Here is a 22,155-nt window from a genome sequence, read left to right as displayed (position 1 = left end):
CACCATCATGACAGAGGAAGCTGCTGTGGCTGACGTGGGAATAATGATCATTCATAGCGCGGCGGCCTGTGTGCATGTGTAACTTTTCGTCCTTGAACGCAACCGAGGCGTTCGAGTCGAGTCAAGTCATGCTAACGTCGTGCAAACACTCATTAGAATCAGGCCTGAGGGCGGACGGCTCATCTGATACATGCTATTTTTAGGCCCCTTGTAATAAAGAAGTCATGAGGAGGACTTTTTTTCATTGGCTTTGTTTTTTAAAAGGAGGGGACATCGCAGACACTTTTCGAGTTCCAACTCCAGCACTGCCGGTAAAGATAACACAAAGGGCCGTGAATGAAACTCCGCCCTCCCTCAGTCCTGTCAGACTCCATTCAAGATCCCCGAAGCGGTCTTTTTTTTTTTTTTTTTTTCAGGTCGGGGTTGGAGGATCACAGCAGGCGCTCCTACACGTGTACAAACACTCGAGGACAGCTCGGTCAGAAAGAAAGGCTCATATTCATTCATGATTTTCTCTGTAACTTATGTAAGCGTCGGGCCGAGAGTTCGGCTCCTCAACTAACTTTCAGGGGGAGGACATGAGTTTACGGACGCGCTCGAACCGGGACTTTTAACAGAGAGAGAGGGAGAAAGCCGCCTGACAGATCAGCAGACTTGACAATATATGCTCAGAGCGAACTTCTGCTTTTTATTTCTTTCGTCCCCGCCGGAAACATGAAGTCGTAGGCTCCTTCAGCCCGCTCTCAGTTCAGTTCGCACGGCAGCCGAGTGAACTCTTATGTGAGCACTCGGGAGGTTAACATGGGCGAGAAACAAGCGCCAGAGGACACGAACGCGAACGTGGATCAAACCAGGGTGCTGACGGCGGGTGACAGCGACAGCCATGCGAAGCTGGAGGCGGGAGATGCGGCGCAGCGAGCCGCCGACCACGGCCAGCTGGACGGTGATGACGCGCTGCGACCGACCCGCCTGTACAAGCGGCGCTGGCTGATCGTCCTCCTCTTCAGCTCCTACTCGCTCTGCAACTCGTACCAATGGATACAGTACGGCATCATCAGCAACATCTTCATGAAGTTCTACGGCGTGGACGCCTTCACCATAGACTGGATGTCCATGATCTACATGCTGACGTACATCCCCTTCATCTTCCCGGTGGCCTGGCTGCTGGAGAAGAAGGGGCTCCGGGTCATCGCGCTGGTGGCCACCGCGCTCAACTGCGCCGGGACGTGGATCAAGGTGGCCAGCGCCAGACCCGACCTGTTCGGCGTCACCTTCCTGGGGCAGTTCTCCTGCTCGCTCGCGCAGGTGTTCATCCTCGGGATGCCGTCGAGGATCGCGTCGGTGTGGTTCGGCTCGGAGGAGGTGTCCACCGCCTGCTCCATCGGCGTCTTCGGGAATCAGGTATGTTTCGAGGCACAGATTGCCCCGTAGTCAGCAATTGGGTCAGTCAAGTCAGCCCTTCAACTACTTGATCACCGATCTGAAGCGGTTAGTTACGTGACTAACCATCTTGGACCTCCCCACGTCTTTTGGGCACGCGTGCGTAATTACGCACCCTCTGGCGACCACAGAGGCTCCAAACCTACAACTGCACCCTCAAACCACAGCAGTGCCTGCTGGGGATGAATGAAAGCATGCGAGACATACGTTTCCAAATCGCAACAACAAGCTCTGTTTAACTAAATCGACATGTAGCTCATTGTAAATAAATTATATGGCAGAGAAATGAAGACAACACAGTTCATGATCATGTCAGATGCATCTGACACCAGCAGAGAAACAGATCTCTAGACACAGACTTGTCATTCATCAAAATGAAACAACAAAAAACGTTAATAAATGGTCAAAATGTGTGTAAATCACTGTTGATACAGTGAGAGTTAAAAGGCAGCACATGGATAATCTAAGAATTGAGTACAGATGATTCTGTCCTGAGTGAAAAAGGGAATCACCTGAGAAGAATGAGCAAAGATGTCTGTGCCCTCTGATGAAGTAAGTTTAGGTTCCCATCAGGTCCTCGGATCTGTTCAACAGATGGTGGTCCTGGTTCCAGGGAACACCTAAACAAGAAGATTACAGCATTTAGAATAGGAAGCATGTCTGATACGTCTTCATGTGCTGGTACATTGTGTCCAAGAGCAAACCAGTAGCCCAAAACCTGTAGTCAGAGGCGTACATTTCATTCAGAGCTTTCTTGGTTAGACCAGAGACGAGAGCAGTGCTGTGATCAGACCTGCATTTACTCAGAAACAGTAATCAACTGTCTATGGCTGTGACTTGACTTGTGACGATTACTTCACACAAACGGCACACCCAATCCTTTACACACAGGATGCTCTCTTTTTTTTTTTACTCTTAAGAAAATGCATCCACACAGGACAGCAGCCGCGAGTGCGATGCTGCTGCGTTTAAAAAAACAAACAAAAACAAAAAAAAACCCAAAAACAACCTTCACAAGCAGCCGAACAGGAGTGCAGAGAACAGCCTCGCAGCTACTGTTTGTTTCGACTCATCAGATTTAACACTTTCATTTTCGGGAACAAACAACACTTGAGTCAAGGTGCAGTACAACAACTCCCAGTAAATGTCAGGGAAAAAGTCATCACGCAGAGCTGGAGAATGTTCTCTTGAGTAATCCGGGGAATGAGCTGGGCTTTTGGATCCAAGCGTGTAGGAACAAACATGTAATATTGGACTGGAACGGATGTCCCCCATATCTGATGATGGCTCAATTTGGTTGTCAGGGATCATTTTTATTGTGTGCAATCTGCTGCCATATCACACCATTTAATGGCCCACAAGAAGCAATATAAATCTGAGCATGACATATTTCCAACGAGTCACATTCCAGGCTGTATTGCTTTATGGTTTGAACAGCAGTTAATTTCCGGCATGGTGCTATTCTTAGGCCGATTCCTTACTGCAAAGTCCAACCTGGCTGCTGCGTGTCACCCCTGCTGTCTCACCCCGCTGTCCTGTCGGTCTTCACCTGTTGCTATCAACAAAATAAATAGCCCTAAAACAGTTTTTATTATGCACACTTGGCTTGGACGATATTAGATGTTATCTAATATTTACCGTCATACGCGATATTTTTCACAATATCAAATATCGAACAGCTGTTAAGGCACCTTCACGCTTTTATTCTTTAAAGGAAATGTCACGCAGAGCTGTCGTGGCCGTTGAGGCAGCTTACTGCGGGTTGACCGGCCGGATGTAGCAGCACTGACTTAGCTCTTTAACATACAGACACGACGGACTTCTAAGAAGAAGGTCAGCTCACTGATGTGGCGATATTTTGAATTTAACAGCACACGTGTGCGGTCTCACCTCAGAATCCATCACCTAGGCTGGTTCGTTCATTGTGTCAGGCGAGAGCAGACGATCTTATCATCCTTTGCGATATTTGGGCAGGACAGTGAAATTTTGGATAACGCCTAAGGATAATCACCTTGCTTCTATTGTCCAACCAAACGTCTAAAACCTAAAGACTCTTCATTTACTATCATAAAAGCAGTGAATCCAAACATGTCGCACCATGGAACCAGCAACTGTTTGACACTTTTGCTTGAAAATTGATGGAGATTAATCAATTAACAAAAGAGTTTTCTCAATCTATAATTGGTAATCTATGCAATTGGCGGTAAAGAGCATTCTTGGTATTATCCCCAACAGTCCAGGTATCCTGCGGTGATCAGTAACAAAGACTTCAAAATATTAACCTGTGGCAGAAACCCAAAACTTTCTCCTGAAGTTCAAATGAGTGAACCTTCACATGAGACTTTCAACAGAGAAGTAATTTGATTCTCACACTTTAACTACGGAGATCATACAGGGTCTGAGAGACGGTGGGAGTGGTTTGGGCAGGACTGGAAGATGGCCTATATTAACATCACATGACAGGACTGGAGATATGTGCAGCGGGTTGTGAATGGACTCCAGTAGCTCCAGCTGTGCTCGCTCTCCGGCTTCTCTGAGAAAAAGCTTCTCTCCGCAACAGGCAGTTTGCACCCAGAGAGACAGAGAGCTGTTTAAGGACACGGGCTCTTAGATTTCAAGACCTCTCACCTCTCGCGTTCCAGGGGCCCCCGCTTCAGGAGGAAAAAAATGCCACAAAACAAAAAGCTGAAGGGCAACCATGAAAATTCGGAGCCCGGTGGTGAAGGGTGGCCGTGGTCCAAGGCTGCGCAGAACCTCGCTCCGAGCCTCGCTTCGCCTCAGTGGAGTCCAGGACCTTTGGGCAGAGCCATCTCCATTGGCTCACGGTTAGATGCCGAGGCTTCACAAAGTGACCGGTCAGAGCTGGTCCCCAATGCCAAGACCAAACTCTACCACCGTCGCTGGATCATGCTGTTCCTTTTCAGCGCCGTCTCGGCCAGCAACTCCTTCATGTGGCTTCAGTATGGTATCATTAGCAACATATTCATGCGCTTCTACGACATCGACTCTCTGGCCATCGACTGGCTGTCCATGATCTACCTGCTCACGTACGTCCCGCTCATCCTGCCCGTCCTGTGGCTCCTGGACAACAGGGGGATCCGGGATGTGGTCCTCGTTGGCGCGGCCTTCAACTGCATCGGTGCTTGGATCAAAATCGGCAGCGCCGATCCCAACATGTTCCCAGTCACCTTTTTTGGCCAGTTTGTGTGCTCGGTGGCCACAGTGTTTGTCCTCGGCATTCCTTCTTACCTCGCCTCAGTGTGGTTTGGGGAGAAAGAGGTTTCCACAGCTTGTTCCATAGGAGTTCTGGGAAACCAGGTTCGTCTGAAAAACTAATTAACGGCCCTTTTTTAAATTTCTTCTTCTGCCACAGGCTCCATGTAGCGAGGCTGTCTGACAGCTGTTTGTATGCACTGGATGCCAGAATTGCAAAAGACTTGTAGTGTCCTGGTGCGAGAGTCCTGAGGAAATTGTGTTAACTGTTTGCTGAGACGTCCTCGTCGCACTTTGTCTGTTCAGCTGTCTGAACATGAAGTACTCTTTCCCAATTCTGTTGTAATGGATGCTGTTAAAAACATGTTGATAAGGATAAGGAAATCTGATTTGGTAATAAGAGTATAACATGGTTACATAAGATACTAGTTTATGGTTAGCTCTTTTTATATTAATGTTTTAAATGTAACAACCAAGATGTGACACAACATTGTCTTCATGCCATGTGCTGAGTTAAACCAACAGGTAATATTAACGTAATTTACATTTTAAGTGGTTTTGGAAACACCAATAGCTTCTAAATACACGATATGATCAGAGCTGCCCCTTAATAGTTGACCAAACCAATGCTCAGTGAGAAGAGTCTTAGTTTAAAAAGTTTTCATCAGTCACAAGAGGAAAAAAAAAAAAATCTTAAAACAGCACCATTCAGGAATTGCTCCTTGTAGAACATATAAGTGGAACGGTTAAACCTCGGACGTAACACGGATATTGTTTTTTTGGGTTTTTTTGTTTAACCTTTAAATTGGTGTTGGCATTGTTGCTGATAACATGCAGCTCACTTCACGCGTGCCTTGAAAATATGAATTGAAATGATTAAATCAGTATCATGAGTGTGACATGACGACTAATGGCTTCAACAAATGACTACTAATAAAGGCGGCCCTGGTTGTGGGACCATACAGTCAGTCTGAGATTTACGAATGAAATCATTAACAATGCGATTTTAAAAGGAAAATGTTTCTCGTGTGGCAGTGTTTTCACGTCTGAGCTGTATTTTTCTTTCATTTTTGTTCTCCCATGTGTTTATTGTCTTGCAGCTGGGGATTGCCATCGGGTTCCTCGTGCCTCCTATCCTGGTGCCTAACGTGGAGGACATGGACGAGCTGGCTCACCACATCCAAGTCATGTTCTACATCACAGCGGGCGTGGCCACCTTACTCTTCATCCTCGTCGTCTTTGGTAAGATTTGTCTGGCGGCGGCGACGATGTCCAGTGGGAAACAGTTAAAGTAAATACAATCTCAAATGTATTTTGGAAGTAACAGAGTCATGTCGTGCTTCATGTTGAAGTGGCGGGAGTGTTGTCATCTTCTGCAGATAAAACTGAAACCCTCTGCATGGGTAGACACCATGAATATGTTTGGGTTTTTTTTGCAGTTTCGACAGTTTTTTAAAATTTACATAACATGTAGATTAACTGGATTTAAATACCTTTTTTTAAAACTGATTCTGCTGAACCGTGTAACCCCAGGTGTTTTTTTTTGTGAATGGATAAAGAGGTGTGGTGGTAAATGAAGCACTGGATGTGTCAGCACCTCCGTCTCTAAACTCCTCTTACTTACCATAATTTTTCGGCTCTCCCTCAAACATTGACTTCTTGATGTGATTTATCTCGACCTTTTACCCCTCTGGGCCGGTGGGAATGTTTTTGTTCAGATGATCTGCCTGAGGATGGTTTTACTCTACAGCAGCTTTCAACTCTGACAAGAAGGAACCATTCAGTGGACGGGAAAAGTGCTGACCTGCAGGTTTTGACCGACACAAAAACCCTCCCTGGAGGAGGACGCTGACAAAAAAGATACTGTTGTGGTACAAGTTAGATCAGGGGGAAACGTCACGGGAACGGGCACAGAAGTGCTTCAGTGTGCTGCTTTTGTTAAGTGTGAGTAAAGGTGATTTAGAAATATAAGGCCTATGATCACACAAGGACTAAAAATTTCCCCACGGAAGGAAGTTGCGTGACCTGACTAGTTTCGCAGAATGTGAGTTGTCAGGAAAAAATGCTTGGCTGCAGTCTGCTTTACTTCTGCTACAGGCGCATTTTAGCCCCCTTTGTCTCTTTCCTGCTGTTCCCTTATATACAATCTGAATGTGGTTATGTTTAATCAGCAACTTAAATTTAGCAGTGGAATCACATGCTGTGTCGCTCCGAGGGAAGGGTTAGCAACGGGAGTGGTTAGTCAGCATACAGTAACGATCATCTAAGTACGTGGTACTCCTCTGCAGAGAATACGGAGCTGGGTAGTCATCGAAGAGAAGGAACATGTTGGATGAAAAAGCTGTTGTCCTTTCGGGGGAGGGGGAGGGCGAGGGCGAGGGCGCTCGTAAGCGTTGTGCATTCAGGGACACAAAAGGATGCTTGTGAAGGCATTCCATAGTAGCACCAAGTGTAACATTCAGACCGACTAAACTGTCCGTGCCGATAGTATTTGGACCATAGTCTCCTATTGTAAATGAAGCACCTAGAAATGCAGAGTTCAGCTCATTCTCTGCTCACATGACCTGTTGGAGGGCGTTAGCATTTTGGAATCTGACGTTGAACATTTGATTAGAGAACACAAGTCAGCTGTACTGAAGCTTTTTCTAATTTCTACCTATTGAAGGAAGCGGTGCACTTAAAAGATAGATTAACTGGATTCAAAGCATAGCGATTCTGAATTTTACCCACATCCGGACACTTATTACTTCCAGACTCTCTCTCTCTCTGCTTTCGGCCGTGTGATGGATGGTACTGGGCGAGGGACGTGACTTATGCTGCTCTTGGTTACTCCAGCGGGTTGAATCACGCCAGTTGGCAGCAGCGGTTCCATGATATGACACATAAAATCACACATATAGCACACCCTCACACATATATGCAAGACGCCATGTGTGAGGGTTCTCCTGCTGGCCGGGCCATCTGTAGCCCTGCAACAGGCCTGTGAGTCAGCAGGGCAGACAAAGTCCCAGGATCCAGGGATTTGCATAAACTGTGTGCAGAGGGAGGTGAGAGAAGAAGTTTGGCCGCCGCTTCCCTTCTAAACAAATTGTCAGCCAGAGTTCACCACAGAGAAAGTCCGCATTAAGACACGACGTGAGTGGATGTGGTCGACTGAATGAGGGGAATCCCTGAAGGTGTTCAAGTAAAATTAGCATGCGGGCATAGTTTTTACAAGTTGTCCGTGTCGGCGCGCTTTGTCCCCTTTTTGTGAAATGTAAAATGCAGATGAGGTCATTTTAACTTCAGTCCCCTCTCAGCCTGTGTTGTACGAGGAGCCAGAACAAAAGAGCAGGTTGGTTTCAGAAGGTCAGTGACAACTTGTTACTGCACACAAACCCTCGGGTCAGATCTGCTGGCTCAGCTCCGAGTTTGACAAAGACAAACATCTGCCTCTTCCCGTCAGGCCCGAGGGCTCATGCTCTCACCCAGGAGGAAGACCAACATGAACAGGTCTTCCAGCTCTGGGTTAGAGACCAGCTGACTGCCCCCGTGGGCAGGTTTTCTACTGTACATCACGTTTTGTATGTACAGCATACTGTGCATGCGTGGACCTGTCCAAATGTGTCTGACCCATTCCACATGAAATCTCTGATGCTCCTCAGGGTAATACGGCTGACAGTCAGGCAACAATTAGGCAATCCTTAATGTGAGGGTTGTACATTTAAATGGTTTTGTGAACAAGTAGAACTGTTGTGTCACATGTGGCCTCATTCTTTAATTTAGGGGTCCTAGCTTTACGCACTTTAATTAAAAAAACAAACAAAAACACATCATTTTTATCAGATTGCGCATCGCTGCAGCACCCCTTTTCACACCTTGTCTTGCATTACTTAACGGGCAGGACGTAGCCAGTCAGAGGCAGAGTAGGGCCCGTCATGCCGAGCGAGGTAGTGTGATCCAAAATAACGCAGTTACAGCAGGAAACCATGGCTGCGGTACAGCCGAAACTTCCTTCTTGGTATGAAAGTCTTCAGCTCACGTACTTATACTAAACTAACAGCCTTGAGTAGCAACATGCTGTATTTCTATTTGCACTATGAGTTAGGATAAATAAGGGAAGATGTGTGGTCATGTTCATAGCCTGGTCTCCCTGTTCGCCTGTACAGTGGCTGTCAATCATTTCCTCACCCGGAGCTTGTTCGTTACTTGTGTTTATTTGTACTGATTGTGGTCTCTCCACGTGTCAGTCTTCCAGGAGCGCCCCGAGCTCCCCCCGACTCAGGCCCAGGCCACGGCTCGCAGCATCCCACCAGAGCAGTACTCCTACACAGCCTCCATCCTCAGGCTGCTCCGCAACAGGGCCTTCATCCTCCTCATCATCACTTACGGTCGGTCAACAGAATTTTCCAAAGTACTTTTTTATTAGACTGACAAAGGTCCTTCATCAGTTTAAAACAGGATAGTGATGTGAAAATGTAAAGGCAGCTTGAAAAAGTAGGGAAAGTGACCTTGGTCATTACATTGACAGTAGAACTCACAATCTTTATCATATTCAGATATTTTTCAACACATTATCAGTCAGTGATCCTCCTGGATAATATCAGTTATATCATCATCAAGTGTTAGAGATTGTGCCAAGAAAGCCTGATCACAGTCTCTTTGTTGATCACACTGTTGAATCTCTCAAAAATGCACACAAGTCTTTAGTTATTTAAAAGCTCACAGTTTTTTTTTTCCTGCTGGAGTTCAAAGTTTGTCTGCGATCTGACAATGTTTAACAAATGGGTATGATTGTGGTGTGGAGGCCGCCGGGGGAGATTGAGATCTTTACAACTGGTCAATTTTTCTAATGTCACAGCGACAATGACAAACACCTGTGAGCAGTTTAGGGAAATACTTGCACCTTGCTTGACCTCACCGTGTCCCTCCAAGTGACTCAATTCGTGCGACTATTATTAGTGTGTGTGTGTGTGTGTGTCACTCTGTCCCTCTGTCTTTATGTACATGATCTTTGGGTTGGCAGATAAGCACGCAGGGTTCACTGGGTCTCAGAGTCACCTGTGATTGTCAGTGCCACCTGTCGCTCTGAATGTCCTGTTATAAGGAACGGGATCATTTACACTCTGATATTTGCAAATAGTCCATAACTGCTGTTTCTACATCCTGTTGGTACCTGACTAGATTTATTCTCTTAACAAGCTTCTGAAAATGTTGCTTACAATCTTGAAAGTGATTTAAGAGTGTGTGTGTGTGTGTTTTTATGCAGGCCTGCTCTCTTTCTATGAAGTTAATGTGAGTTATGACGTTATTTGAAACCTTAGTCCAAGTAAAAACAACTCGGAGCAGACGTTCTGTCCTTTTATAGAAGTCCTTGGTTTCGAGATCTCTCTGTTTAGGAAACTGACGAGGTTCACTAACAAAAGTGAAAACCTAAAAGAACCTCTGAGCGCTCGTGCTGTGATATTTTGATGATTCGCTCGAGGAGCTCGGCTCAGCGACTCCCTGACATTGCGAGAAGTTTCCTGAAAGCCGCTTTTTGTCCAGTTTGTTTGTGATTTGTGATTGACAGTGTTTCTCAACTCACAGGCTTGAACGTGGGCTGTTTCTATGCCGTCGGCACCCTGCTGAACCGCATGATCATCGAGCATTATCCTGTAAGTTCTCCCTGCTGCGTCTCTATACAGATGTATGTGCATAAAGTGTAAAGTTGTGTTTTGCTTCAGTGTATTTCTGTACTGACCTCGAACAGTATCTCTTACCCAAAACTCCCATAGTTTGATATTTCAGCATTTGGCAGGCTGCGTTCAGCTCGTATATATCGTATAGCATTTACACCCATCAGCTTCACATATTGGCACGTACAATATGTGATATACGTGAAATTTTTTTTACGTCTAGACATCTGTGTACTGTGTTGCAGAGACGTTTACCAGGATTGTCACGCTAACCAGCAAGCCACACCCATCCTATCTGGTTTACCACCTTATGCGATAGTCTGATAAGTATATAGCACACTATAGTGTTCAGCAATGGGGAGAGCACGTGTGTGTTTGTGTGCGTCTGTGTGTGTGTCTGTGTGTGTGTGTGTGTGTGTGTGCGATGTCGATATGACCGTCCAAAGGTCCATTTCAGGTCTTTTTTTTGCAGAGGACCCCTGGATATGTGGATGATTCCTACATACTGCAGCTTTTGATACCCTTAAATAATGAAGATCAGTAAACTGAGTCAGGGTAATACATTTAAGACTGAAAAATCCAGATTTCCTCACACAAAGAATTCATTCATTGCTAATTAAATGGGTTTTCTTTCCAATCTTGAGGTTCTATTTTCTGTAGGAGGCGTTGTAATGTACATAGTAACACGATTTCATACAGGACAAGACTGAATCTATGGGGGAGTGTGAAGTTTTGAAGTATCACTACAGGCTGCTGCTAAAATATGTGCAGAATTGTATGAAATAACATCCCTTCCTCGCTTTCCAGGGAAAGTATCGGTGTGACACCGCGTTAGTGTTGCAACTCGCTTCACCTCAACCTTCACTGCTTCGAATGATGACCGCTCTCTGTGAAGCCGCCCTGCCTTGCCCTGGTATGTAAGGCTATAAGGTCACCAGTCTAAGCCCTGTCTTCTTTGACCCCCTTCAGGGAGAAGAGGTGAACGCTGGGAGAATTGGCCTCACCATTGTCATTGCGGGAATGGTCGGCTCCCTCATCTGCGGCATTTGGTTGGACAAAACCAAAACCTACAAGTAAGAGCCCGGGGGGGAACAACCTCGACTCATTCGTCAACATAAGGCGGCAACGCGAGTCTCTTCACGTTCTGTTTGTTGTCATTCGGCTCCACATCTCGCTGCAGCTCTTGTTTTGTGTCTGCGTGTCGCCACACTGACCTCTTGTTCCTTCCTCATGGCTTCCTCTGGCTGTGCAGTCAGAGCGGTGGCCACCCCTACGTGGGGGGGAGGGAGGGGATGTCACCCTCACAGACTTATTCGACAGATGCTTGTGGAATGCTTGTATGGAATTCATGCAGGGACACATGCAGCCCCACCTGGCTTTGTTGTCGACTGCAGGCATATTGATCACTCTCAGTGCACTCCGGTTGGAAAAAGTGAGCCTGGAACGATGTTCTGTTAGATTTTTATTTGTTTTGTTTTTGGACAGCCAGAAGAGTTTATCAGAAGCAAGAGACAAAATAATGAATTACTTGGCAAACAATACACGAACTTAGAATATTATTATGTTCACACCAAAATTATTAGACCCAAATATACCTCGTAGCCGCTTGCGACTGGAGCTGAACTCCTGTTACGCTTCTCTTCCAGTTCTTGTTACGTTTTTATGTTTTGTATTTGTGTTAATGTTTCGCCCATTTTTAACAGAACAAACTTCCGGCTCCTCGGGAAACAACAAGATAAGAACAATATACAAATACACTACAAAGGCAAACTTGAGGTCATTTTTATGAATCTTATGCTGCATTTTTTTTTATTAGAGCTGTATAAGATGAATTAATTTGATGTGATTTAAAAAATATAGTTTCTTGTACATTTAGAGTATGTTGATTTATTTTAACTTGGCAAAGGTGAATTAAAATGTCAGGCAGCCATTTTAATTGGCTTTTATTTGCTGTGAGGAAATGATGTTTTTTGTAGCCGTCTTGCCGGCTCTCTCCAAACATGTCTCACACATAAGCATTGGTTATTATGTCGTGAATTTTAAAGGCACCCTGTGCAGTTTCGTTGAAGCACTCTTGATGTTTGCGGTCAGTGTTGCTCATTTTGTGAATCCTTGAGGTCTAACAAACATGTCAAATGCATCTCCTTCCTCAGAAAACACCTGCCGAGCTCCCTTTTGAAGAGGCTTCCGTGGTTTTGGAGTTCATCCACATGAACTGAAAAATGCAGCGACGCTCTGAATTTGTCTTGTATTTCTCTCGTGCCGTTCCAGGCAGACGACGCTGGCGGTCTACTTCATGTCTCTGGTGGGGATGATAGTCTACGCTGCTACACTCAGCCTGGGGTACCTCTGGGTGGTCTTCATCACCGCTGGAGCTCTCGGGTAATCTGTCGTTCATTCATTGTTTTTTTGAGGTTTTTTGGTGTTTATTTGGTGGGATAGATGTAAGGATTTATTTATTTTCAGTGTTTTTGCTGATGTGTCTGATACTTGATTCTAACTACAGCTGATTTGTTCAACCAAGTGACAGGAAACAGAGAAAAAAAAGGTATATAGGGCTCAATTTAGTGCAGAGTCACCTAAAATACTCTCATTCCATCTGCAATATCACACTTTAGGCTTCAACCATTTCTTATACGTTGGCCACATTTCTATAAGAACATTCTGTTTTGCAGCCATGTTTGACAAGCATTTGGCACATTTGGCAGTCAGACCTAAGGTAAAGATAAAGATTTGCCTTTGCACATATTGACCCAGTATTGGCACTAAGTAATTACACAGTTCACTTCTACAATGATCCTGAAGGCATCACATGTGATTTCTCTTCTCTTTCAGCCCGATCCAGAAGTACTTGTACATCCAGTTTTAACCTTTATGTGGCTGGTGTGAAATCATTGCACCACAGATCGGTCCTCCAGATTGTGTTCGCCCAGCCTGTGAAGGCACACCTACATAGTATGCCATTCATGCACACGAGCATGCCAGACAGTGGACACGGCTCCTTCGACATGTGACTCATGCTCAGTTGTGAAACAACACACAGAAAGCTTAATATTATAATGGCACACAGCGCCACATTCCACTCCACAATTCCTGGTATCCACCTGATCAGGTTTTCGCCACCTTGTACAAGGTTATTTGAACGTTTTCTGTTTCTTTGTGTATCAGTAGCAAATCCCTAAACAAACTCCTGTTAGATTTAAAATATCACGTGTAACAAATAAAAAGGGAGATTACTGCTCTCCGCTCTTATCAGAGCGCGTTTATGGGCAGAGGAGCGAATGTGTCTGGAAATGCGTTTTGTTCTGACTCAGGTGTTTCGCTGCTGTTGCCACGCAGGAGCGTCGTAACAGAGTTTCACTTGTTGTCACTTCAGTGGAAGGACGACGTGGTTTCAAAACCTACTGTTCCTGCGTATCACCAGTGTCATTTAGCCACACGCATGACCGTTTGTTTTTTATCAAATAAGTACCAGGAAGCTTGTGGTTTAGTTATTAATGCTCATGTTTTTCTTCCTTCCTGTGTGTGTGTGTGTGTGTGTGTGTGTGTGTGTGTGCGCGCCCAGATTCTTCATGACGGGCTACCTGCCGCTGGGCTTTGAGTTTGCGGTTGAGCTGACCTACCCTGAGTCAGAGGGAACCTCATCAGGACTCCTCAACTGTTCAGCACAGGTACGTCTCACGCCTGGTCCACACTTCGACAGGTACTTTTGGTAAATGACACGTTCACGTACGCCAGGCGTGTGCATGCTGTTGTAAGCAGAAAGCAGGTTGCGTATTGTGGTGGGTTGCTAAGCTGCAGAAAATACAACGAAAGAGGCCAGGAAAGCGTAAACGCTCTCCGCTTGCTCTCTCTCTCTCTCTCTCCTCTTATCTTCTCGGGTAATTTGTCAGCAAAACTGTGTAAGCGGCGTTTTTTAATCTCTGTTTTCCATCATTTCATTATCAGTGTCTGTGTGTGTCTTTCTGAATACGATGTCAAACAATACAACATCCGCTGTCTATCGCCGATGAGGTAACACAATGATGATTGAGCCCATTGCCCGCTGATTAAAGCCCTTGCATTTGCTGTAATACCAAAGATGTACACTGGGGGTCGGGGGCCACTTTCCCGGGAAATATCACAAGCGGCGCACAGTTAGAGGCGTGATCACCCGGCAGTGGTTGGTTCGCCAGAGAGAGCAGGCGGTTTGCTCGTGACATTACAGTTTCGTTTGTTCTGTTCTCTGCCAACGTTGACAGTAAACGGTTAACGTTACTGTTAGCGCTCATGGCAGAACAAAGAAAAAGCAGACGATGAAACCTAACAAAAAGGCGCAAATCGCTTTCGAGGGGGGGCGACACTGGATCTCTGGGAAGCAGTGAGGTCCAAAAAGGTACACCTGCAGTTGTTGCTTCCACAGAATCTTCAGGATTGCCACTTTAAATGCTGCAATATCGTAACAAATACTCCGAGCTTACTTTGTCAATGAGGCTGCAAACACTGATAAACGTGCGTGTCTTCATCATCATTTCCCAAAATCTCCGATATAATCACCATAAAACAGCGTTTCTGAATGTGTTCTCTCTGTTCAGGGTTATCAGTGACCAGAAGCACATTTTACATGTGTACAAAAGGCCAAAATGCATAGAAAAAGCTTTGTTTTAAGACATAACCACATATGAGTGGACAGGCCCTTGGTGGCCTGTAGATTCACCGACTGTATAATGAGTGTAGAAAAGCCCAGCATGTCGGGACAGAAGGTAAGACGAGAACAAATGTTGAGAATGGGTCATTCACATTCTTTTACTCAGTATGGATGACGGTGCACGTGTCGTAAAACAATACAAAGCTCAAACAATAATGGTCTGGAGAATCAGTGAAATGTGCCAAAAATGCAGCAGAAATGCGGAGACGCAGTTTGTTCGCTTTACTCTTCGAAAGCGTTTCACCAAATTTGCAAAATGCAAACCTCAAGCGTGAGACAAGACAAAACACAATACTTGCAAGAGAGAAACCCTGCAAGACATTTTGGATTTCAGCAACATGGTGTCACTACCATTCACAGTTTTTTGTCCACAGTAAGCAGTGATTACAAACAGATGTAAACAAATGTGCGAGAATTTAACACCAAAGTTAATCAAATGTACACGCTATGAGAACCTCCAGTGGCCGCAGCCCTGCTTCTTACAGGCCTTGTTGTTATTTTTGTTGTTGTTGTTGTTGTTGTTGTTGTCGAGGCTGTTGTGCTCGTGGTTGCAAACCCACCAGCTTCATTCCTAACACTCCTGCATGCGCTGCATTCACAGGTGTTCGGCATTATATTCACCATCTGCCAGGGGAAGATCATCGACAGATTCGGCACGCTGGCAGGAAACATCTTCCTGTGTGTCTTTCTTCTAATCGGCACAATAATGACAGGTAGGACCCGAACCACACGAGCAGCGTGGAGTCATATCAAGCTACTGGTTTTATATCACGCACGGCGATACGCAAGAATCGCGTTTGTCACAGTTTCTGTTATGAGTTTGTTTAACGTTCCTGTGGGAAAAATGTCAGATTCCAAGAATGGAGACGGCGGTTGGCTTGTAACCTCGAAGGACTGTTTTCTTTCTTTTTCTTTTTTTTTTTGGGGTTTGATTGTTATGATTTCTGACACAATGAATCACAAAGAAACAAGCTTATCAAAGGATTCAGCCGCCTCCTTCACAGGAAGCCATTTGATCCTGGGAGCCGCTGAGGGTTCAGAGTTCTTAGAAAGCCTTTTTTCTCATTTCCTTAAATTGTTCCTTTTTAAAACGGTTAAATAGAAACAGAAGGCTGTGTGAAGTCTGTGGAAAGACGGTGTGCGACCGCAGACATCTTTTTCTCGTTCTGTCCTCCTCACTCTATAAAAGTTTCTCTGACAAACAAGCCGGGGAGGAGGGGTAAATATTTTGATGTCCATCGACTGAGTAATGGAAAGTTTTTGCAGCAGGTAAAGGACATTCTGCCACGCGCTGTGCACAGGAGCGATCTGTTTTCCAGTGTTAAATGTGAAACTTCAAGCCACTTTGGGTCCATTTGCACGGCCCATTGGAGGGCTCATGAGCAATGTATAACTTTTTGGAAATACTTCAGCCACTGGAGCGCTTAACTTTCTTGCACGCTAGGAAAACACTGCGAGACTGTCTAATGAGACCTTTTTTTTTTTTCTGCTCATAAAGGTCGCCAGACTGACTCACCGTCTCCTGTAACTCACTCAGCATTTAGACGTATGAGTGAACTTCTTATCGTGGGCATTGTGCCCGTTTTAGTTAAAGAAAAAGAGACAGCTCTTGTGAGAGGAAAAAAAAAAAAACCACGAAAAAGACTCCCGCTTCTACTGATGTGTCATATACCGCAGAGTCTCCTATGTGAAGTCTGCAGTCAAAATGTCTGTGAGAAGCTTCTGCTCTCGGTGACAAAGGTTATAATTTGTTTTCTGGTGGCAGTTGAGTTTAATGATTGAGTTGAAATCAAGCTGAGGGTCAGTGAGGATGGATGACTAGTGTTCCACTTACTGTATTTACTCAAGATTTGCATTTGTTGCCACACAGTCTTGGCAAATACTTTAAAAGGTGCATTATACTCGAAACAAGCCGCAGCTGTGGTGGCGATGTGTCTGTGCACAGGAGCCATCTACTGGACACACACCTTAATTACATCATGTCAGTCGTCCACACTGTTACTTCTCAGTCTTTGGGTTCACCTGGAATTGTAGGGAGTCTTAACCTGTGACACCTGAACAGACCCGGAACAGCTGGAAACATATAACTGAAATTATTGTTTGGAACCTGAGAAATTTTAAAGGACACAGGTGTCAATTTTGTTGTGATTCCCTTTTCGAGCATACAGGTTGGCAGAGGTAATGTTCAGATGGTTTGCTAGAGATTAAGAGCTGCACCTGCATCATTTCTTGCGCATTTAATTCTAAAATTGTAAAAAAAAAAAAAAAAAAAAAAAATAGATAATAATAATAATAATAAATAATAATCTTAAAATCAGGAAATAAATAAATATTTCAGGTCTTCCCTTCATTATGATACCTTGATTATTCAAATAGACCTCGCAGTTGCAGAGATACACTCAGTTATGTCGCGAACAGAGACACAAAATGGAGGCCAGTTCTTGACAGGTTAGGGTAAATCCCCGTTCGGAGAAACAGATTTTTCCCTACAGCGGATCAACACGTGGAAGTTGTTTCCTGCAGACCTCAAACTGGAACCTTGTCCTGGAACATTTTAAACTTTTTTTTTGTTGTTTTGTTTTTCACTAAGGATCTGGTGCTGCTTGTTTTGTGGTGTTTTAGTGTATTGTGTTACAGTTTGTGTCTTATTTTTGCTCTGTCTGTATTTTTGCATTTGTATTCATTGTCGAGTCCTCAGCACGAGCAAAATATGTCTCCTTTTGAATAAATGAATTGAAATGAATTTACTATGCATTTACAGCAGTGGGTTGGACAAGTTAGCGGTGGCACCATCTCATCCAGTCTTTGTTTCCCTGCAGGTTTGATAAAGTCTGACCTGCGGAGACAAAAGGCAAACCAGTTGGTGGAAGAAGCAGTAAGTGTTTACACTCCAACAAACGAGGTTAAGCTTGGATTGCTGGGCATGCACTGTAGTGGTGGGAGCAAACTGTGGCCTTTTTCACAGAGGACAATCTGTCACGTCACAGCAGGAAAAAGCCCGGGCGTGAATAATTACATCCACGTCGGCTGGATTCCATTTAGCCGCTTGAGTTTCGGGGCTCTTGTCACAGCTTACTCAGATTAATGAACAGAACGAATCCATTGTCAGTGTTGTTTGTGACACATGTGTTTTCCTTCAATGACAAGGCAAAATGTCTGTTGTGAAAAAGGCCCATGTGTTATTTGTTTGTCATTAGTCAGTCCCATGTGCGACTTGCGCTGCTCCAGAAATAACTCGCTCTGCTCCCCATTGTGCCTATTTTTTGCTGTTGCCTCGGGTCGGCCCGCTTGTCTGTGCCAGTTTTCCGTGTTATTGTCTTTTAACCCGATGCTGCTGCGCGTTTGTGTGTATCTGCTCGCGTGTGCTTACGTCTTGAGAAGTGTATGAACTCACAAATGTCTCAGTAGCTAACTGGATTTGTCTGGATGTTGTCAACAGGAAGTCGTTTATTGCTGTGATTTCTTAAAGCAAGCTATCTTGTTTTCTGTCATAACACTTGTTTTTTATGGTTTTTTAAAATTTATTTCACTGCCGTGTAACTTGTCGACCTTTGGAAGCAGGCTGCTTTGAGTTGGTTGCTTGAAAAAGAACCTGAAAACAATGTCTGAAAAAGACACGTTGAGCCAAATTGAAGGTGTAAAAAAAAAACAACACATTTATGACACAAAAGCAACCAAAGCAACACTGCTGCAAGGAGGCGTCGTCTCTGTGGATAAGTGATTGATTATTGATACCTGGGTGGGTCTCCAAGCTCTGTGGTGAAGCAGCAGTCAGATGCCTCACATCTAACCTTAAAAAAAAAAAAGTTCACAAATTCACATTCATGGTGGAGAGTTAGACAAGACAATCGATACCATTCTCACATCTGTCTGTTAGTTTCAATATGATTAGCTTAGCTTAGCAAAAAGAATAAAAACTGGGGGGTGAAACAGCTAGCCTGTCTCATTCGAAGTGCACCAATTAACTCATTATAACTTGTTTTGTTAAATCTGCATAACTACTTGATGATCATAAAATGAATACATTCGGGTTTACATGCCAAGCTATAGTTTCGCTGGGAGCTGAGCTAAGCTAAGCTAACTGGCTCCTGCCAGTAGCTTTATGTTCAGCTGACAGGTGTGTGAGTGGTGTGACGCTGCCCTCAGACGGGGTCGTGTTTGTCGTGCTCACAGGAAGAGTTCATATGGATGAAAGCACAAGTTGAATTTTTTTTCCAACCCGCCAAGTTCGTCGCATTTCAGTCACGTTTTCAGAACGAGGCCATGGAGGTTAATTTTGTTGCTAAATAAATAAAATGGCACGCTAAATTGTTAGCCTCAGTGGCTATGATACCGCGTGCTTACAAGACTCCCCGTGTCATCACCACAAGCTCACGAGCTCCATTTGAAGGCAGCATGATTCTCTTCTTCTGTGAGTTTGATGCGTCCAGTCTAAACTGGAACATATCGTCTCCAGAGAAATAGCCATATGCTCGCACAAATTCAAAACTTAAACTTACACAAATTAGATGTCCAAATCCATTTACAGCACTGCGATATCAGTTATCTCAAACAACTGAAATCTCTAAAAATAGTATTTCTTCCAGCCTAGAAATCCAAGCTGGATTTAACTCAGACTTTCTGCACCTCTAAAACACAACACATACATCGCAGCAGCTTCACCCCACACTGGAGACCCACGCCCCTATAAACACTGAATGAGAAGTGATCAGCAGCTGTTGTTTTAGGCGGCGAGGCGGAAGTTGGGTGAGGACTACGGAGCCACGGCGCTAATCTGCAAGGCGCAGACTCCCCCTTCTCAGGCCTGATCAAAAAAAACACAAAAAACTTTCTGCTTCCACAAAAACAAATCTGCTCAAATCTAAGCACGACACACGGACGCACAAAGGTAGGAGCACTGAGCAATCAGCACACACTGCCAATCATCACCAGCACCTGCCGCACACCCTGTTTCCACCTTTCACTGTTCAAACTGCCTCTGTCTTTTTCTCACCTGACGTGCATTTGACAATAACCATGTAATTGATATATGATTATATATTGATTTTAGAACCACATCTTATTATTTATTCATATACTGGTTCGTAATGTATCCGTATGCTACAAGCAAGAAGACATTTTGATGCGTGTAGGTGTAAACAATGATGTTAATGTTGGCCGGATTCCATTTAGCTGCTCAGGTTTCGGGGTCCCTGGTGCTGACCGTGTTTCCGGGTGGAAAACCAACATGAGCGGTCGAGCGCTAATGAGAAAAATCATCTGAAATCGTGCACGAAAGGGAAACCTCTCAGCCGGCTCAGAGCACAGAAATAGAAATTAGCTGCGGAGAGCCGGTCAAAGGTCACATTTTGTGAAGGCGGTGGAGGGTTTTTTTTAGTGCTGAAACTGCAGGAAGAAAAGCCTGTTTTATATACACTGTTGGTGTGTCTAAGGCTGTTGGGTGGTAACATTCGTCAGGCTTTGGGCGGAAAATGCATCACATGTTTAAAATAGAAAAAAAAAGTTGAACAAGTGCAGAGTCTCTTTTAATGATCCTATTTGGCTGCTAAATATTAGATTCAATCCTGTATGGACACAGTGTGTAATGAATGAAGTTGTGTCTTGTATATTTAAAGGTAACAGCAGGATTTTAATGTTAGATTTTAACTAACATTACTGATGGGAGGTGGGCTTCTGTCTCCTTATTGTCATTTATTTTCCTATGCGGAGTAGAGTTGCCATTTCTCACGGGAATCTGTGTGCTAGCTAGCTGCCTGACGTCTTTTCAAGTTTACATGTGGTAGAAAAAACACCTTTAAACGGTAATTTCTAAGCGTGTCCACTGAGTTGCTTGATTTTTTTCTATATATATATATATATATATATATATATATATATATATATATATATATATATATATATATATATATATATATATATATATATATATAATATACTAAAAATGTCCACGTTTCAGCTCTCATGACACTGCGGCGACACGTTTTCATGTTTAACTCCCATTAAACTGTTTTATTCTTAGAAACAAAATGGCACACATTCATATCTCAAGAAACAAGCAAATGAAATCTCCTCCCTCGTTCCCTCAGGGGGACCAGAGTGTCCAGGAAGTCCGTCCAACATGCTTCTCTCTGGAGGAGGTTCACTCCTCCTCCGAGGCAACCTCACTGCCTCAGTGCCCACATAACGAAGTTCACTCAAACTACGATTATGGCTGTTGAGGTGCCGAGCCACTCGTGATTTAACATCGGAGTTAGGAACAGAGCGCTTATGCTCACAGATGCAGATTTTTGAGCTTATTTCAGGAAAAATATGTACGATAGTGAATGTGTAGAGAAAAACATTTTTTGTTTACCTGTTTGAATTGTGCTCGTGTTAGATTTCTATGTGTTAGGTGACTGTTTCCTCTTTGGATGAAGCTCAGCGGATCTGCGACTCCTGCTTTACCATTGAACTAACATGCCTGTTTTGATCGATAGGGACCTTCCGACAGCCCCGGTGGAAGCCTGGCTGCACCTTCCTTCGTCGCTGAAGCCAGGCTTTAGACCTGCACACTAACATTAAAGCCTTGAAATCGACCATCGTCTCCACCCTGTTGTAGTGTGTGTGTGTGTGTGTGTGTGTGTAACACACCGAGGTAGAGCGACACCATCAGGAAGTCTTCCTAAGAAGCGTTAGATGTACAGTGTTGTATTAAGTATTTATATTAAAAAAAGAAAAGCTGAGATTCTGAATAAAATCGGATGTTTTAATGCACAATGTTGAGCTTGGTGATCCACCGCTGAGAAATATTTTTGTATGTTTGTGTAAGTCAAGGGCTCTCACCGAATCTGCATGGCAAATCTGAGAAGCCTTAGTTTTGTCCCTCGTCAGTATATTTTTGTACAGATGATTGTGTGCAGCACATGTAGGTATATTTGTCATAATTAATTGACACTAATTTTGTTATTGCATACGGCAGGTAACCCATGTAAATAAACCTGTTTTTATGAGTGATTTTGGCAGGAGGTTGAAGTAATTTATACAGCAGCATGTTGTAGGGTTTTTTTAATCTATGGCAGTCAGCAATAAGGGATCAGATACTGATGACGCACATATGGTGTAATGTCGTAACAGAGTTTGTGTTATTTAACATGAAATAAACCTGTTTTGTAAAGTTTC

At 44.3% G+C, this 22,155-nt stretch overlaps 1 protein-coding gene and 1 long non-coding RNA gene across 5 annotated transcripts in view; one reads left to right on the top strand and one right to left on the bottom strand.

Annotated features, from left to right (window-relative positions):
• The window catches only part of LOC119012315, a 9,258-nt gene extending 5,084 nt beyond the window's left edge, over nucleotides 1-4,174 (bottom strand). Inside the window, exons 1-2 of one of the 2 annotated variants that reach the window (XR_005072441.1) lie at nucleotides 4,069-4,174; nucleotides 1,953-2,060 (exon numbers count right to left, since the gene is read on the bottom strand). This is a non-coding gene — a long non-coding RNA (uncharacterized LOC119012315). Of the gene's footprint in view, nucleotides 1-1,952; nucleotides 2,061-2,176; nucleotides 2,234-4,068 lie in introns of those variants that run through there. The other variant, XR_005072440.1, reaches the window with a different exon arrangement.
• Nucleotides 14-22,155, top strand: flvcr2b (FLVCR heme transporter 2b). 3 transcript variants are annotated; one of them, XM_037086003.1, is made up of 11 exons: nucleotides 14-1,401; nucleotides 5,754-5,895; nucleotides 8,883-9,023; nucleotides 10,222-10,289; nucleotides 11,280-11,383; nucleotides 12,582-12,692; nucleotides 13,876-13,981; nucleotides 15,599-15,710; nucleotides 17,817-17,872; nucleotides 19,725-19,885; nucleotides 21,474-22,155. In XM_037086003.1, the coding sequence occupies exons 1-10, from the start codon at nucleotides 802-804 to the stop codon at nucleotides 19,803-19,805; spliced, it is 1,521 nt and encodes a 506-aa protein (XP_036941898.1). In that variant the 5' UTR covers nucleotides 14-801; the 3' UTR covers nucleotides 19,806-19,885; nucleotides 21,474-22,155. The 3 variants fall into 3 exon arrangements, with proteins under 3 accessions (XP_036941898.1, XP_036941897.1, XP_036941896.1); XM_037086001.1 differs by lacking the exon at nucleotides 14-1,401 and adding an exon at nucleotides 3,938-4,758; XM_037086002.1 differs by lacking the exons at nucleotides 14-1,401; nucleotides 19,725-19,885 and adding an exon at nucleotides 3,936-4,758.

Source organism: Acanthopagrus latus, chromosome 22 (assembly GCF_904848185.1).
Source record: "Acanthopagrus latus isolate v.2019 chromosome 22, fAcaLat1.1, whole genome shotgun sequence".
NCBI lineage: Eukaryota > Metazoa > Chordata > Actinopteri > Spariformes > Sparidae > Acanthopagrus > Acanthopagrus latus.
Note: the sequence above shows the minus strand (reverse complement) of the source record. Positions and strands in the feature narration are given on the sequence as shown.

Excerpts from the sequence above, each read along its gene's own strand:
- flvcr2b (XM_037086001.1), top strand. The coding sequence starts at position 4,108 with ATGCCACAAAACAAAAAGCTGAAGGGCAACCATGAAAATTCGGAGCCC. Across the intron at positions 5,896-8,882 it reads CTTCATCCTCGTCGTCTTTG|TCTTCCAGGAGCGCCCCGAG; the intron begins GTAAGATTTGTC and ends TCCACGTGTCAG. Across the intron at positions 17,873-19,724 it reads ACCAGTTGGTGGAAGAAGCA|GCGGCGAGGCGGAAGTTGGG; the intron begins GTAAGTGTTTAC and ends CTGTTGTTTTAG.